General features: G+C 36.2%; 1 protein-coding gene across 2 annotated transcripts in view; it reads left to right on the forward strand.

The window, feature by feature from the left end:
- The first annotated feature begins 122 nt into the window (after positions 1-122).
- The window catches only part of LOC103036993 (calcium-binding mitochondrial carrier protein Aralar1), a 49197-nt gene continuing 32863 nt past the window's right edge, over positions 123-16456 (forward strand). Inside the window, exons 1-8 of one of the 2 annotated variants that reach the window (XM_022680349.2) lie at positions 123-232; positions 759-812; positions 7502-7644; positions 8421-8536; positions 9180-9319; positions 12154-12300; positions 13410-13548; positions 15500-15593. In XM_022680349.2, the coding sequence (XP_022536070.2) occupies positions 221-232; positions 759-812; positions 7502-7644; positions 8421-8536; positions 9180-9319; positions 12154-12300; positions 13410-13548; positions 15500-15593 (845 nt within the window). In that variant the 5' untranslated portion in view covers positions 123-220. The remainder of the gene's footprint in view (positions 233-758; positions 813-7501; positions 7645-8420; positions 8537-9179; positions 9320-12153; positions 12301-13409; positions 13549-15499; positions 15594-16456) is intronic. The other variant, XM_022680350.2, reaches the window with a different exon arrangement.

Here is a 16456-nt window from a genome sequence, read left to right on the forward strand (position 1 = left end):
TAATATTTTACAGCTCTAAATGCGTATTTTCTTCGTATGTGACTCTGCTTTGTTTATAACCTGCTAGGACAGCAGTTCAGCACACACACACACACACAGGCGCGTGTGTGAGTGTATTGGAGCAGTGATAGTAGCAGCTGTAGTAAGTTGTTGTCTTCTTCAGTCTCCGTCAGCCGGCGAGCAGGGCGCGTGGGCTACTCGGCGTGACGTCAGTCCCAGCATGGCGGTCAAGGTGACTCTGCCAATATTACGCTTTTCTGAGATCATTAGACTCCAGTATTAGCTGGCGTTTCTCGTTCAGATAGTTTTAAGTTGTTTAAAACAGTGATAGCGGTCAGAGTCGCAGCATTCCTGCGCTCAAGCTTAAAAAGCCTAGAAGCCGGTGGCAGGCTAGAAAAAGAGAGAGAGAGAGAGAGAGACCGAGAGAGAGAGAGAGAGAGAGAATATCTGTTTCGGATAATGCAGCAGCTTTTATGTGAAATGTTATTGTTTTATTGTTATGTCCTATTCTGTAGCCTTAATGTCGAGTTTCTTGCACAGACTCATTCCTTCAAGCTGCAGTAAATAAATGCATAGTATAAACATAAACATACCTTGAATATCCTACTGTGTTTATTAATTAGCAATTGCTGGATCTATAGCCGCTCATATGTTAATTATATAAGTTTATAGCTGTACATGTCCTTGTTTTTTAATTATGTAATAAAGAACCTATTGATAAATGAATACCTTACATTACCTGTTGCACATGTGTGCAGGTGCAGTCCACCAAGCGAGCTGACCCCAATGAGCTGAAGGAAATATTCCTGAAGGTAAGAGCCTTCCTTTAATAATGTATTGCCATTGTCATTATCTGTGGCAGCAGTGGGCAAACTGTTTAAGCATTTTACCTGAGTTAAAGTAGAGATATGCAAGGTAAAACATTAATTAAAAGAAAAAGTTTTCCAGATAGACTTGAGTAAAAGTGCAAACGTATTTGCCTTTAAATGTAGTTTTGTAACAAGGTAAAAGCACCAGTATGTATGGCTCCTTTATTGTACAATTTTTATGTGTTCTATTAGTATTTGTAACTTGTGTGCCTCTGCAATTGAATAGCTCTAATCCTGAAGTCTGTTAAAAGTATAACAAAAACAGAACACTTAGGGCAAACTATATATAAAAAAACGATCAATGAGTATAAATTGCTTTTTCTATATTCCATCTACATATTCCATACATTTAATAATTTATGTAGACATAGGCTTACTCAAAAATGTAGTTGGCGGTGCTTCTTTTATTTTGATATGTTTTGATTTTTGCACACATAATCCAAACATAATGACAGCTTTGACATCATGGTACAGGAGTAAAACGTAATCTATCAGACTTCAAATTGTAGTGGAGTTAAAGTAAAAAGGTATAGGTAAAATAAAAAAAATATTTCAGATAAGATACACAAATATATAAGTAATGTAGTATAGTAACAGATTTCCTTTGCTTTACTTCCTTCCTTCCTGCCTTCCTTCCTTCCTTCCTACATTCCTTGTAGACCCTGTCCTTTTTAACGTCTTGATTTTGTCATGGTGTGTTGAAATACCTGTGCTGCAAAGATACAGTGACAACTGTCTGTCTATATTAACATTGTTCAGGACATTACAGTAATTCACTTTCCTTGGTTTTCTAATTGATCTTTTGACAGTAGTTGAATTGTGTTTACTGTGTGCAGGCACTTAACACAATCACAGGTGCAGTGATTTACACCTTAAACTCTAGATTCATGAATTAGTTAATAAATATAACCCATACAGGGTTCTTTTAAAACTGATGTAAAACGGATGTAAAATGTTACAATGTTTATATAGTGTAGTTATGAAAGTACACTATGTTATTTTATGTTTTGTGGAGTTACATTTGTGAAACTAATGTAAATTGCAACGATTACATAGTTCTCAGTGTGAAGATGTAAAATGTTAAATGTAATTTGCTAACAGAATAGTATAGCATATTTTGTGGAGTCCTATTGGGTTCTATTTTAATATTGTAATATTTGAATTTCTGAAATTAATGTACATGGTGACAGCGGTGTGGTGCTGAAGGTGAAGAATTAATGAAATATGGATTTGTTGTACATGCAGGGTTTAAAGAAAGCTAAGTTTTTTACATGTTACATGTTCTCCTAGCCTTGCACACTGCTTGCTAGCTCTGTGTGAGTAAAGGGGTCTTAGAGGAGGTTGTGTGTCAGAGCTGGCTGAGGTCCATGGCACGAGATGAAAGGTCAAACGCCTGCTTGGACTAATTCTGTCTCTCCCCTTCTCCCTGGTATCTGCCCTTTCTCCGCTCCTCCTGACCTCTGACATTTGCTTCGCTCTCTTGTTTTCCCAACAAGGCAATTGGTCAACAAGCATGCAAATTGCAATGCGGGGCATTTTATTACACTTGGGATATTTAGCACTAAATTCCTTGTTGTTCTATGTACCTGTTTGCCTTTAACGTCTATAAAGGCACAATGGCTGCTGATGTAATGTGAAAGTGTCAGAAGCTAGGAAGCTCTTCGACAACTCTCAAAGTGAGTGGTTCACAATTTAACCTAGCAACATTTAAAAGCTGCTCGCTCTCTCTTTCTCTTTCTCTCTCTCTCTAACTCTTTCTCTCTCACTCTCCACACATGGCTGCACAGTTAACCTTGCTCGACAGCGATCAAATCTATAATTGACAGAACTATGATTTTAATACCACCCTCGTCACACAAAATAATTAAGTAGCTCTCAGAAATGAAGTCTGCTATAATGTGTAAAGGAGCCACTGAAAGCAAGAGTACTATTTCACTCAGTGCTAACTACGTGCTTGATTTGATGATGAAGTACTTTAGGCTTACCACAGCTGAACTTGCGCTCAATTATATGGTGAAGCTGTTAATAAATTGATTGGAATTAATGCTTTCCCCACAAGCATTAGCTGTAGAGTGTGGAGCATTGTGTGTGTGTGTGTGTGTGTGTGTTTGTGTGTTACAAGAGGAAGAGTGATGGACAGAAAGAGAGAGTGTGTGTGTGTGTGTGTGTGTGTGCATTTTAGACACATGTCAAAGAGGCACCCATCACTGTCAGTGCAACCTGAATTTTCTGATCCAGCTCGAGCTGCCTTGACCTTTTATGTGATTATCTCCAGCAGTACTATGAACAGATGATATACAGTACTTGTACAGCATAATACTATAAAATATATGTAGTGACTATATTTTACTGTATACTGGTGCATTGGGAAACAACAATAAACAGAATCCAGAAATCACTACTTGGATTTAGTTTAAGGTGGTTTAACAACTCTACAACCACACAGTTCAAAGAGATAAATATAATCCAAAGGCACTGCTATGATTATATACTGAATATATCACATATGTCTTAGGGAAGCACCTGGACAACCGAATAAACTGCATGTAACAAACAGGCTGTCTATAGAAATGTAGCATCACATCAGAAACTAGTATTTGGAGATATGACCTTTATAATACCCAAATGAACTTATTAAAATATATAGCTCTGGAATAAAATAAGAGACCAGTTAAAAAGTATGAGTTTCTTTTATTTTACCAAATTGAAAACCTCTGTAATATAAAAATAAAAAAGAAGAAACCATCAAACCAAGCTGAACTGCTTGAATTTTTCATAAAGTTATCCAAAAGCAGTGTGTAAAATTGGTGGAGGAGAACATGCAAAGATGCATGAAAACTGTGATTAAGTGATTAAAAACCAGGATTATTCCACCAAATGATGATTTCTGAATTCTTAAAACTTTATTAATATGAACTTGTTTTCTTTGTATTATTTGAGGTCTGAAAGGTCTGCGTCTTTTTTGTTATTTCAGCCATTTCTCATTTTCTGCAAATAAATGCTCTAAATGACAATATTTTTATTTAAAATTTGGGACAAATGTTGTCTGTAGTTTATAGAATAAAACAACAATGTTCATTTTACTCAAACATACACCTATACATATCAAAATCAGAGAAACTGATTCAGAAACTGATGTGTGCTCTTAAGTTTTTCCAGAGCTGTATATAAGGGCACAATACTTGAATAAACATAACAATGGACGTCAACTATAGGTTCTGAATGTTGGTTTAAATTAATTGCACAGCCCTAAACTTAACTGTTGCACATTTTGAACAACATCTTTTATCCCCTACATGCAAATTAGCAAAACTGTGGAGATCTTTTTGCCACAGAATTGTACAACTATGTGGAAGTAAGGAGTGTTACAGTAGCCCATGCTTGAATAACGTTTATAACTGAAGAACACTATGATCAATACATTTTTTCCCCTAACTTGTATTGGATCTATACTGATCTATTAATTCATTTAAATAACCTATATATATCATGTTTATTAATTAGCAATAACTGGATCTGTAGCCGCTCATATATTCATTGTATAAGTTTATAGCTGTATAGATCCTTGTTTTCTTTAATTATGTAACAGAGAACCTATTAATCTGTCTTTATTTCCCTCTGTTTATCGTAGTGCTGTGCGATATGTCGATAAATATTATGGGGACGATAGAAAAGTGTCTATCGTGCTACTTACCTTCTATCATCCCTATCGTTTCTACAGTAATTTCATCAATTATTCATGCAAATATATAAAGTAGGCTACGATGAAATGTATTGGCGTGGTTACTTTGCATGAACTCGGTTTATATAAGTGATAATAAATTAATCTTCGCAAAAAAACTAGATGCTGTTTTACGCTATTTGAAGGACACTTAAAAAAATGTTAATTGAGTTTATTTTGATAACTCAAATTAAATACCTGTATAATTTTGAAAAAATTAACTACTGCATTTACCTCATCTGTTTTTATTTGATACATATAAATTGCTGCACTAAAAGGTAGTAATTCTCATTTGTGAAAGTTGGGTTTAATGTCACTTTGAAATAAAGTTTGAAAAAAACTAAGCAATGATATTATTTTGTCATATTTTTGAAGAATAACTAAAAACATACTCAGATGTGATATATCATGATATATATCGTTATCGTAATGTAAAAAATTCCATATCGTGATATATGATTTTTCCCATATCGCCCAGCACTAGTGTATCGTTTTGTCTGTCTGCATATCTGCTCACTAACCAACCAACGCACCACCCAACAAACAGTTTTCTCATCATTAGGCCTCATTTTTAGAGTTTTCCAAATTTATTGAACTTATTTGAGTCCCCTTTACAAACACATTTTCTCTCAGATTTCTGAACAATTGCATAAAGAGAATGTAATATTGTGGATAAGCCTAGCATATTGTATACCTTTTCATATAAAAGGATATTGGCGTCAAATAGTTCTTATGATCATCTGCCAGCTTTTTTTTTATTTCTTTGATAAAGATCCATTTTGGCAATACTATATTACTTATATTACTGCAGAAGTCACTGACTTTTCCCCACTTTTGCATCTTTTCCAATGTTATAAACATTTCACTAGCATTCTGAACATGTCTCCAGATGCATTCAGTTGCTGTAACTTTACTGGAACCTCAGACACAATTTGCTGGCAGGTCCAAAGAAGCAGGCTGTCCTTCATTCTTCTCAGCACAAACAGGCAAAATTTTATTAAACTTCAGCTAAAAGATGATTTGAAGATGAAACATTTGATGCTGAATATGAGCTCTACGCTGAATAGTGGGAGAAAATGGAACCGAAAGTTTTGATTGTGCACTTTGAACTTGTCAGCCGTCAATGAAATCCATGATAAGTGTGAAAATATTGATGCACTTCAAACAAAGTATACACTGGATTTAGAGAGAGAAACATAAATCAATTACATTGATGTTCTCACAGAGAGAGAGAGAAACGCAGCTGAAAAGCAGCCACAGTTTCCAGCAATCACTGTTCCAATGAGGCATAGAGTGGCTATATAATAGCTGTGAGAACAGTGATACAAAAGGACAGATTGCTGCTGATTTTACACCGTATTTCATTGAAGCCTTTATAGAGAAAGTAAACAAATGTTTGTCTGTAGATCATTTAATTTCCCTCAACTGTCAGAGCTACCAGATGTACTGTTATTTCAGGAGAGGAAAATGTTCATATTTTAAATGGTCTGCTTTAGCATTCAGTGCTTTTACGCATTTAAGACATTAAATAAGATGCAGCTCTGTTTGTGTATGTGTGTGTGTTATTTTTTTTTAACAAATGAATGTTATTAATAATTACCCATCAATTTTAATCAACTTTCAAAGTTTCTAGGTCTTTTTAGTACGTTTCTGTGTTTCATTATGTCTTCTTTTACAGTATGTAAATTACAGGTTTTTAGAATTATAATTTGATGTTGAAGATACATCAACAAGTAAAAAGTGTCTATCTATTTAGATATTTATATCTGTTTATATACAGACATCACCAGTCAAAAGTTTGCCACACCTTCCCATTCAATGTTTTTTTATTAATTTATTTCCTACATAAATTAATACTGAAGTCATCCAGAATATGAAGGATTAAATAAGGAATCATGTAGTAAATGTAAAAGCGTTAATACTCTGTAAGGCATTTAGGTGCTCTTATCTAAGGAGCTGTTAGCTTTGGGTTTCTGAGCCTGGTGACTCTGTTGAATTTATCATGTATGGTCTTAATATGGTCTTCCTTTCCTGGGGCGACCTATTGAGAGTTGGTTTTTGCGACTGCGCTTAAGGATACAGTCTTAAAAAAATCCAGACATTTTTCTATACATAAGTATTTTTTTCTATACTTAGTTGAGTAGTCCTTGCCATAATATGGATTAGACCAATACTCAAATAGGGATATTCACTGTATACCAACTTTACTTCAACTGATGCTCTCACACATTCAGAGGAGAGAAAGAAATTCAAGTAATTAATTCTTGACACAGTTCAACACAGTTGTTAACTGAAAGCCATTCCAGGTGACTCTACCTTATAAAGCTGACTGAGAAAATCCAGCCAAGAGTGTGCAAAGCTGTAATCTAAGCAGGAGGTGCCTACTTTGATGAATCTTGAATATAAAACATATTCTGGTTTGTTCAATACAACATTGTTAAGTAAATAGTTCTATATATTTTTCTACATAGTTTGGATGATTTTAGTATTATTCTACAATGCAGGAATAATTACAATTTTGAAATGTAAGACATGGATGTAAGACACATAAATTCATCATGAAGCCCACTGTTTTGAGGTGTTTATTACGTAAGTAAGTCTGAAAATTGCCAGTGTGCTGACGACCAGGTGATTTGAACGATCAGAATACGAGCAAGACCTAATAGTGGGAGCCAGATGCAGCACATTCCATTAGACATGTCAGTGTAGAATCTGTATTTGTAAACCTGATTGGCATATTGTACTATTAATAATTAATAACAGGTTTCTCTCAAACTCACACAGATTGATCTGGAGCTTATTTACAGGGCAAAGGATTTGGACAGCATAAACATGTTAAGCTCTTTGGGAACTTTGTATAAACTGTAGCTGATTGAGGCTTTAAGATGCTTTTATCTGTTTGGTCCTGCAGCACGCGAGTGTGGTGGAGGATGGGGAACATTACATGACTCCTAAAGATTTTGTGCAGAATTATCTGGGACTTCACACTCAACCCAACCATAATCCCAAAACTGTACAACTCATAGCTGGAGTCGCCGACACCACTAAAGATGGGTAAGAAACAGTATTTATATCATAAGTGCATTAGCAATTACAAATCCTCATATTTTATTTTTTTCTGAAGTATGTTGATCATATCTGAATCTTTTAAACAACCTGAACAACTTTTGGTTATTATTTGTAGTTATCATAATAGCAAAGAGTAATTTAATTGGCTGTCTTTTTCCTAAGCATCTAAGGCTCCTTAACCTAATATATATATATATATATATATATATATATATATATATATATATATATATATATAGATATAGATATAGATATAGATATACATATATAGATATATATGTTTATATATATATATTTTTTTTTTTCAGCTTAGCTTATAGATCTCACAGCTTTATGTCTCTTTAATATCTTATTGCTAGCAGTAATTGCCCCTGCTATTCTATTCTATTCTGGGCTCTAATCTTCTCACTGAGGCAGTATATTATGTCATAGTCATAGTCAGTCAGCTCTGTCTGCTCTGTTGTTTTCAGTCCGCCATAAACACTCTTGTTAATTGGAGTTGGATCTTGATCCAACTCATGTTAATGGCCACTTAAGCAAAAATGTTTGCCTATTCTAAAACTATTAAACAAAATTACCTCTATCGCAACTGTGCCAGTACAGTTCCTGCAATATGAATAGTAACTGTCTATAATATTGTAAATCATAGTGTAAACGGTCTATCTGAAAACATTTGTTAGTACTAATTTCCACATATGAAAAGTTCAAGGATCTTTCTGTCTTTTTCAGATGTCTGTGCTCTTTTTTTCTCGTCCAAACAGACTGATCTCTTTCCAGGAGTTTCTCGCCTTTGAATCAGTACTATGTGTGCCGGATGCCCTCTTCATTGTTGCCTTTCAGCTATTCGATAAGACTGGAACTGGTGATATTTCTTTTGGTATGTATTACTAATGATTACTAAATTACTTATGATTTATTAAATTCAAAAGTTTTAAGAGTTCAGAAATCAATATTTGGTGGAATAAACCTGGGTTTTAATCACAGTTTTCATGCATCTTGGCATGTTCTCCTCCACCAGTCTTACACACTGCTTTTGGATAACTTTATACCACTCCTGGTGCAAAAATTGAAGCTGTTCAATTTTGTTTGATGGCTTGTGATCATCCATCTTCCTCTTGATTATATTCCAGAGGTTTTCAATTTGGTAAAATCAAAGAAACTCATAATTTTTAAGTGGTCTCTTATTTTTTTCAGAGCTGTACAATACAGAAACATATAAAATAACCATGTCTGTAATAGAGATGGCTCAATGATATGGCTTTATGTCAAATGTATACACTTTTTTTCGTGGCCATACTGCTGATTTTAAGTTAATGGCACCTTTTCACACATGCTATTTTGGTTTAAATTAAACCAAATATTAATCATAAACAAGGTTTTATTACAAATATGTCCATAGCTCTTCTATGGCAAAAATATTATATGGCATCACTTGAAAAAACAAACAAACATTAAAGTACCTTTATTTTAAAAAGTGTATTCCTTTATTGATGGTTGCTGGTTATGTTTCTTTGTTACAGAAAATGTACGAGATATCTTCAGTCAGACCACAGTGCACCATCACATCCCCTTCAACTGGAACTGTGAATTCATCCACCTGCACTTCGGCCAGGACCGCAAAAAACGCCTCAGCTACTTAGAGTTCACTCAGTTCCTCCAGGTGTGTATAAAACACAGACACACAACACAGACCACAGCTGGCAGCCACCACTAACTTACTGCAGACTGCATGTTTTCACCCTGCCATCTTGTGGAGGCTGAAGAATCTCCATGCATGAAACATATGAGAAATTGACTAGCAACCTACACTATGTGGACAAAAGTATTGAGACATCTGCTTATTCATTGTTTCTTCTAAAATCAGGGTTATTAAAATAGGTTTGTCCTGCTTTTGTTGGAGTAACTGTCTCTATTGTCCAGGGAAAGCTGTGTGTGCATTTGCACATCTGTGTCAGCAGTGGGTGCAGCTTCTATAAAAAATGAAATGAAATTTGAACCTTTAATCAATGTAATTTTGCTTCTCTAGGTTAATATTTTTATTTAAATTTTGTTAATACTGTCCTCAGTGTGTGTATGTTTACTTACTGTCCTCTAACAATATACAGTGTTACCACATACAGCTCTGGTAAAAATTAAGAGACCACTTAATTTTCTGAATCAGTTACTCTGATAGGTATATGTTTTATAGGTATAGGTATTATAGATATATGTTTGAGTAAAATTAACATTGTTGTTTTATTTTATAAAATACAGTCAACATTTCTCCCAAATTCCAAATAAAAATATTTTCATTAATAGCATTTATTTGCAGAAAATGATAAAAGGCTGAAATAACTTTATCCTCCTAGTGTTGGGGTCAAAACTAGCTAACATACTAACTTTGGCTAGCTTAAACGAGCTAGCTAACATTACCAGGGATAAAACGAGGGTTGGCGTAAAGCTAGCTAACATTAGCGGCACGTTAGCTAACATTCTAACATTAGCAGCAAGCTAACTAACATTAGCAGCAAACTAGCAAACATACTAACTTTGGCTAGCTTAAACGAGCTAGCTAACTTTACCAGGGATAGAACTAAGGTTAGTAAAGAGCTAGCTAACATTAGCGGCAAGTTAGTTAACATACGAATGTTAGTGGAAAGTTATCTAACGTTACCGAGGAGAGAACTAAAGAAATTATGACTACATTTTTGGGTCTTAAATTATATTTATTGAGGTCTCAAAAAGGTCTTAAAAAGCATTAAATTTTACTTTTAAAATGGTGCAAGAACATTACCAGGGATAGAACCATGGTTAGCAGAGAGCTAGCTCACATTAGCGGCGAGTTAGTTAACATACTAATGTCAGCGAAATGTTAGCTAGCATTACTGGGGACAGAACTACAGAAGTTATGACTACATTTTTGGGTCTTAAATTATATTTATTGAGGTCTGAAAAGGTCTTAAAAAGCATTACAATTGACTTTTTAAATGGTGCAAGAACCCTGAATAGGCAGTAAATGATAAAAGGAAAACACACACTGTATGAACAAAGATACAGCGTAAAAACGTCAATTCAAGTAAAGGTGCTGATAGAGAAGTTGCGTCTACATAAATAAGAGATACAAAAAAGCATATAACTCCAGAAGTGAAGCTGAGAAGATAGGTTCCTCTTTTGTCTGAAAGTTGTGATTTAGAGTCCGGGCGTTTCCTCTGTCCGTCAGATGTGCTGTGAGAGGAGGAACTTGGAGAAGAGACGTCTGCAGTTGCAGTGTGATGGCATGTTGAGTTATGGAGATCAGAGGGGCTGCTGTGGTAGTATCTGATCACTTTTGACAGCCTTGCTGACTCCTGGTTCGACCCTCTTCTGCACCCCCCTCCCCCTCAGCTCATGTGTCTGATTGCAGGGCTGTCCGGCTGAATCATGGCTCCGTGCTCCGGAAACACCTGCCTCCTCTCCAGGGCACACAGCACAGGATCAGACTACACCTGATGTGGTTTTCATTAAACACACCCACACATAGGAGAAGTGGACACACAGAAATACACACACACATAGAAAAAATGCTGTGGTCGTCATTGAAACTGAAGTTACCTTGATTAGTAAAAAGTGTGAGAAAAAATACACTGACTCATCATGACATCATATAGTTCAGGTCGAGGATTCTGTATGATGTATTGAAGCACAAATAAAATCTTTCATTCATTCAACTCACGTTTTTAAAAGTGTTGTTGATTAACAAAAGAAAAGAAAAGAAATATCAGTCATTCCCATCATTATGTATTATAAATGACAGTTAAATGTGCTGACTTTCAGTACAAATGACTTATGTAACCCTATGAACATGAATAATGTCAAATACAGACTGACACTCAATTCAGTATGAAGTTGAAGGTCCTGCATGCATTTTTCTGTTTCTCTGTCTCACTGTACAAGTTTGAGCATATAGTGTCTAGGGATGTGCATTGATAAGAATATAATATGTATGACAAAGCAGGGGTTACAATTCAATATGTTGCAGTATATTGCAATACTTTAAGTAAAAAAGTCCCATTATTATTATTTTCTTCCATTTTTTCCCTAATTTACACATTAATCAACCCACATATTAGGACTCCCCCTATCACTAGTGGTGCCCCAACACCAGGGTGAAGACTAACACATGCCTTCGACAATACATTTAAAGTCAGCCACCGCCTCTTGCTCTGCTGATGCAGCATTGCCGAATAGCATCACAGTGCACTCAAAGGAAAGCGCAGCAACTTTTTATACAACAGCTCACAGAAGTCTTGTGCTGATCAATATCACCCTGTGTGATGTGGGGAGAGAGAAAGACCGCTCTGAGCCCCCAAGTCCCAGTATTATGATTTTTTACGTCTGACAATAAATGTGCTGACCTTCACTATGACAGAGTAAACCTACGAACATGAATAATGTCAAATACCGATTGACGATCAATTCAGTAAAGCATTTAGGTCTTACATGCATGTTTTTTTGTCTGTCTCCACTCCACTGTAGGAGCTGCAGTTGGAGCATGCCCGCCAGGCCTTTGTTCAGAAAGACAAGAAGAACAGCGGGATGATCTCAGCTCTAGACTTCAGTGACATCATGGCCACCATTCGCCACCATGTGCTAACGCCGTTCGTAGAGGAGAACCTTGTCTCAGTGAGTCTTACGCCTCTAAACCCTTAAGGGAAGTGCACACCAGGCACATTTCCTCCAGTAAACACCCATATTCTGAGGGCCAGAGTACACAGAATGAACACACAAAAATCAGACATTTCAAGGTTCAAGGATGCTTTTAAAATGTGCAGAAAAAAAAGACAAATCAAACTAAAAAAGTGGTTCCACTTCTATGCAGTTGCTAGACTGACTGTTGCTATGGTATTCTAGGTGGTTACCTGGTGTTGGTAGCTGGCTGCTGGAGTTTTTAAGTTGTTGCTAGGTGCTGTCTGTAGTGTTTCAGGTAGTTTCTATGATGGTAAGTGGTTGCTAGGTGGTGTCTGTAGTGTTCATGTGGTGTTGGTGGTTGTTAAGTGGTTTCTTAGTGGTTGCTGTGGTATCCAAGTTAGGTGCTGTGGTGTTCCTAAACAATGGTATTGTATCCCAGGTGATTGCTATGGTTAGCTGGTTGCTGAGGTGTCTAAGGTGGTTGCTAAACAGACACCAGATGCCTACCACAACATAACAAACCGAAAAATCTTTTTTTTTTTTGCATTATTGAGTCAAACACCACAAACTCTTCATGATGTTTTATACGGTTTTATCAGAGATTTAAAAAATGTTTCTGAAACGGAAATCTGACCTTCAGTTTCCAGTATTTCAGTCTCTCCCCATTCAAACATATGAAGGTATACCTCACTTTTTAAAACACAAATTTGGACTGAAAGTAGTTAAGAGGGCTTTTTATGATCTTGGTGTTGACTTGCTCTTGGCAACTTTTAGGCTCTGCATTTCCTCGATCTTGATTTGCTGTAGCATTTCATCTTGGACTTGTCTTGAACTCAAGGATACTCTGAGGATGTTCTGAATATTCGTTCCAAAAAGTAGTCTGCTGATTTCCTTTTTCTTTTCAGCAGTGTTTGTTTGATTACTGTCTGGCAAATGCTGCCTGAGAGTCCTCCAGAGAGATCAAACCTTCTGGACTTCTGGAAAATGTAGTGGACCACTAACTTTTTAAATCATATTGTTTTTTTATGTTGTATTCATAAACACATTTGACACAAACTAGTATATTTTTTAAATCAATTGAGTACCGCCTCTTTGGTACGCAGGTTGTGGGTGGAGGCACCACACACGTGGTCAGCTTCTCGTATTTCAACGCCTTCAACTCCCTCCTCAACAACATGGAGCTCATTCGTAAGATCTACAGCACAATAGCCGGCACGCACAAGGACACACTCGTCACCAAAGGTACCTACCCCAGTCAGCCCCCCTCTGCAGGGAGTTTAGAGAGGGCTGATATTACAGATTACAGATTCCTGATTTAGTTTGTTTGAATAGAATTTGAATGTGCATGTAACAAGGCCAGACACAAGACAGAAACACGTTATCTGAAATGGGTTGTGTAGAGTCTGCAATAAAAACTAATCTGCATTTATAAAAATTAAGGTGCTACAAAGGGTTATTTGAGCAATGCCAAAAATAGCCAGGAAAGAACAAAATAATTTGGGACAGTAAGGCATTTAACACTTTCTTAAATGCTTGTTTTGTCCAATTCTTCTTGCAAACATGTTTTAAGGTGTTTAACATTTAGAAGTTATAATTGTCACATTTTTCAGTTATAAGTTCCAGACACATTCTCTACTGGTGACAGATGTAATGTGTGCAGCATATGGTTTTGTATTGTTTAAAATGTATGGGTGTCACTTAATAAAATTATCTGTTTGATGGTCCATCCCAGATGATTTTGACTACATTAACGTAAAGCTTTGATTGAGCCTTTTGTACAGTAAAGATTTAGGTGGAATTTGTGAATGTAACTTTGTACTGTACCTTAGTGCTTGACAGTGCTATTGTTAACTATTGTTAAATGACTGTTCTTAAGAAATTGTAGATCACAAGTGTCTGAGTGATCATTTAAATAATGTAATAATATTATGCACTGCAGATGAAGAAAAATGCAAATCTCCTCCAAACTTTCTTTGAGGAACATGTTTTTTCAATATTTTTTATGCGTTTGTTCTCCAGCTGGTGACCCTTTGCCCATCCTTGTTTCTCAGCCTTTTATGGATACTGCTCTTGTTCCAAATCACGATTACAGTCACCTGTTGACATCATCTGTTCAAATCAAATTAAATCTAGTCCTAAACTGCCTGTCCAAGCTTTTTGTTGGAGGCCTGAAAAGCAAATGGATGTATATTAACAAATTAGCAGAAAAAACATTAAATATCTTTGTTTTATACTGTCTGCAATCAAACAAATATCCAAGATTATGTAAGACACCTTGTTTTTTTACTTTCCAAACTTTGTCTAAATTGTTCTATCTAGAACCAAAAGTTGTTGCTCTATGGCATTGCTCAGTGAAACACCTTTTGTAACACCATGTAAAAAATAATAATTCTTTAAAATATACAGTAACAAAAGGTTTGGGCACTCCTTTTGTTTTCTTTCTTTTTTATGATTTTGTGGATTGTAAATTTAATATTGAAAACATTAAATCTCTACAGGAACACATGGAATTATTTTGTGGACTAAAAGTGTTAAAAAAAAAACAGAATATGTTTTATACTTTAGATTCTTCAAAGTACCACATTTATCACATTGATCTGCAAACTCTTGGTATTTTAATCATGCTAGAAGGTACCATTCTGTACTATAAAGTTAAACCACTAAAGTACTCATTTATGTTATACATACAGCTCTGGAAAACCTCTAGAATCAAAATCAAGAGGAAGATGGATGATCACAAGCCATCAAACCAAGCTGAACTGCTTGAAATTTGCATCAGGAGTGGTATAAAGTTATCCAAAAGCAGTGGTGACTGGTGGAGGTGAACATGCCAAGATGCATGAAACTGTGATTAAAAACCTGGATTATTCCACCAAATATTGATTTCTGACCTCTTCAAACATTATGAATATAAACTTGTTTTCTTTGCATTATTTGGGGTTCATTTTACTCAAACATATACCTATAAATAGCAAAATCAGAGAAACTGATTCATAAACTGAAGTGGTCTCTTATTTTTTCTAGAGCTGTATATATTTTAATAGAAAATGTTGCTTCTCATTTCTGTTCCACCTTTATGAAGAAAAACTGCATGGTAGATGGAAAAGTACCCTTAATTATACAATGGTTTATCGGACAGTTATGTAAGCATGTCTGATTATGTGATATTTTTCCTCTCCTCCAATCTGCCCAGAGGAATTTGTTAATGCTGCCAACAAGTTTGGTCAGATCACTCCTATGGAGGTAGACATCCTGTACCAGCTCTCTGGCCTCCACGCTCACTCAGGGTAACCACATGCTGAGCTTCTATTCTGTGGACAAACTCAAACAAACCACTCTATCCTGCTATAAATCTGCCATTAAACTGTAGCCCTGGTGCTTTTTAATGCACATTTATTTGTTCAAAATTCAGCAACCCAGCAACAGCTACCCAGACATTGTTTTATGCGGATTATTTATTATGTTAAGTCGTAATCACTGTGGAAGTAGTGGTTTGGTTGAGTTTTGTCTCATATGACTGCTGTTCCGCGGAGGAATGTTATCCAGCGTGCATGAAGAAGGTCTCCTGCCGCAGACCTGTGTCATCTGTGTGGAGCTGTGCATGAGCGCTGACATTTAAGCGTGACCCAGTGATCTAACCTACCTAACGCATTTCTCCAAAACAGGCCCTGCTGATAGAACATATAAATGCCATTAAAACATTACAGGCCTGTTTATAGCTCGTAAATTTAGCATTATTGCCAGTTTTCTGTAACAACAGTGGCTCCACTGCTTGATTTATAGGGGAAAGGAGAGCGAGGGGGAGCCGCAACAGTGCCTGCGGCGCGTGCTGGAGAACGCTCAGTGTCTCTCGCCCTGGCTTTCTGATGGAGGCTTTCTGTGTGTGTGTGTGGTTGGGGGGGTTTATAAGTGTGTGTTGCAGGCACGTGGCCAGCTTTGTTTACCTGTCTGTGTGTGCAGGCCCGCAGTAACTCGGTGTTACGGTGTTGTAAAAAAGCTTATGGAAAATGTGACTTCATGCTGCTGGGAGGGTTTCAGCACGTTTGGTGTTCTTACTTCACTGAAGTGAAGCTTTCCTGGCATCCCCTAACCCTGCTGATCTCTCTTTTTCTACCTTTTACTCTCTTGCTTTCTCTCTCTTCTTTTCTCT

The sequence above is a fragment of the Astyanax mexicanus genome, chromosome 11, assembly GCF_023375975.1.
Source record: "Astyanax mexicanus isolate ESR-SI-001 chromosome 11, AstMex3_surface, whole genome shotgun sequence".
NCBI classification, from domain to species: Eukaryota; Metazoa; Chordata; class Actinopteri; order Characiformes; family Acestrorhamphidae; genus Astyanax; species Astyanax mexicanus.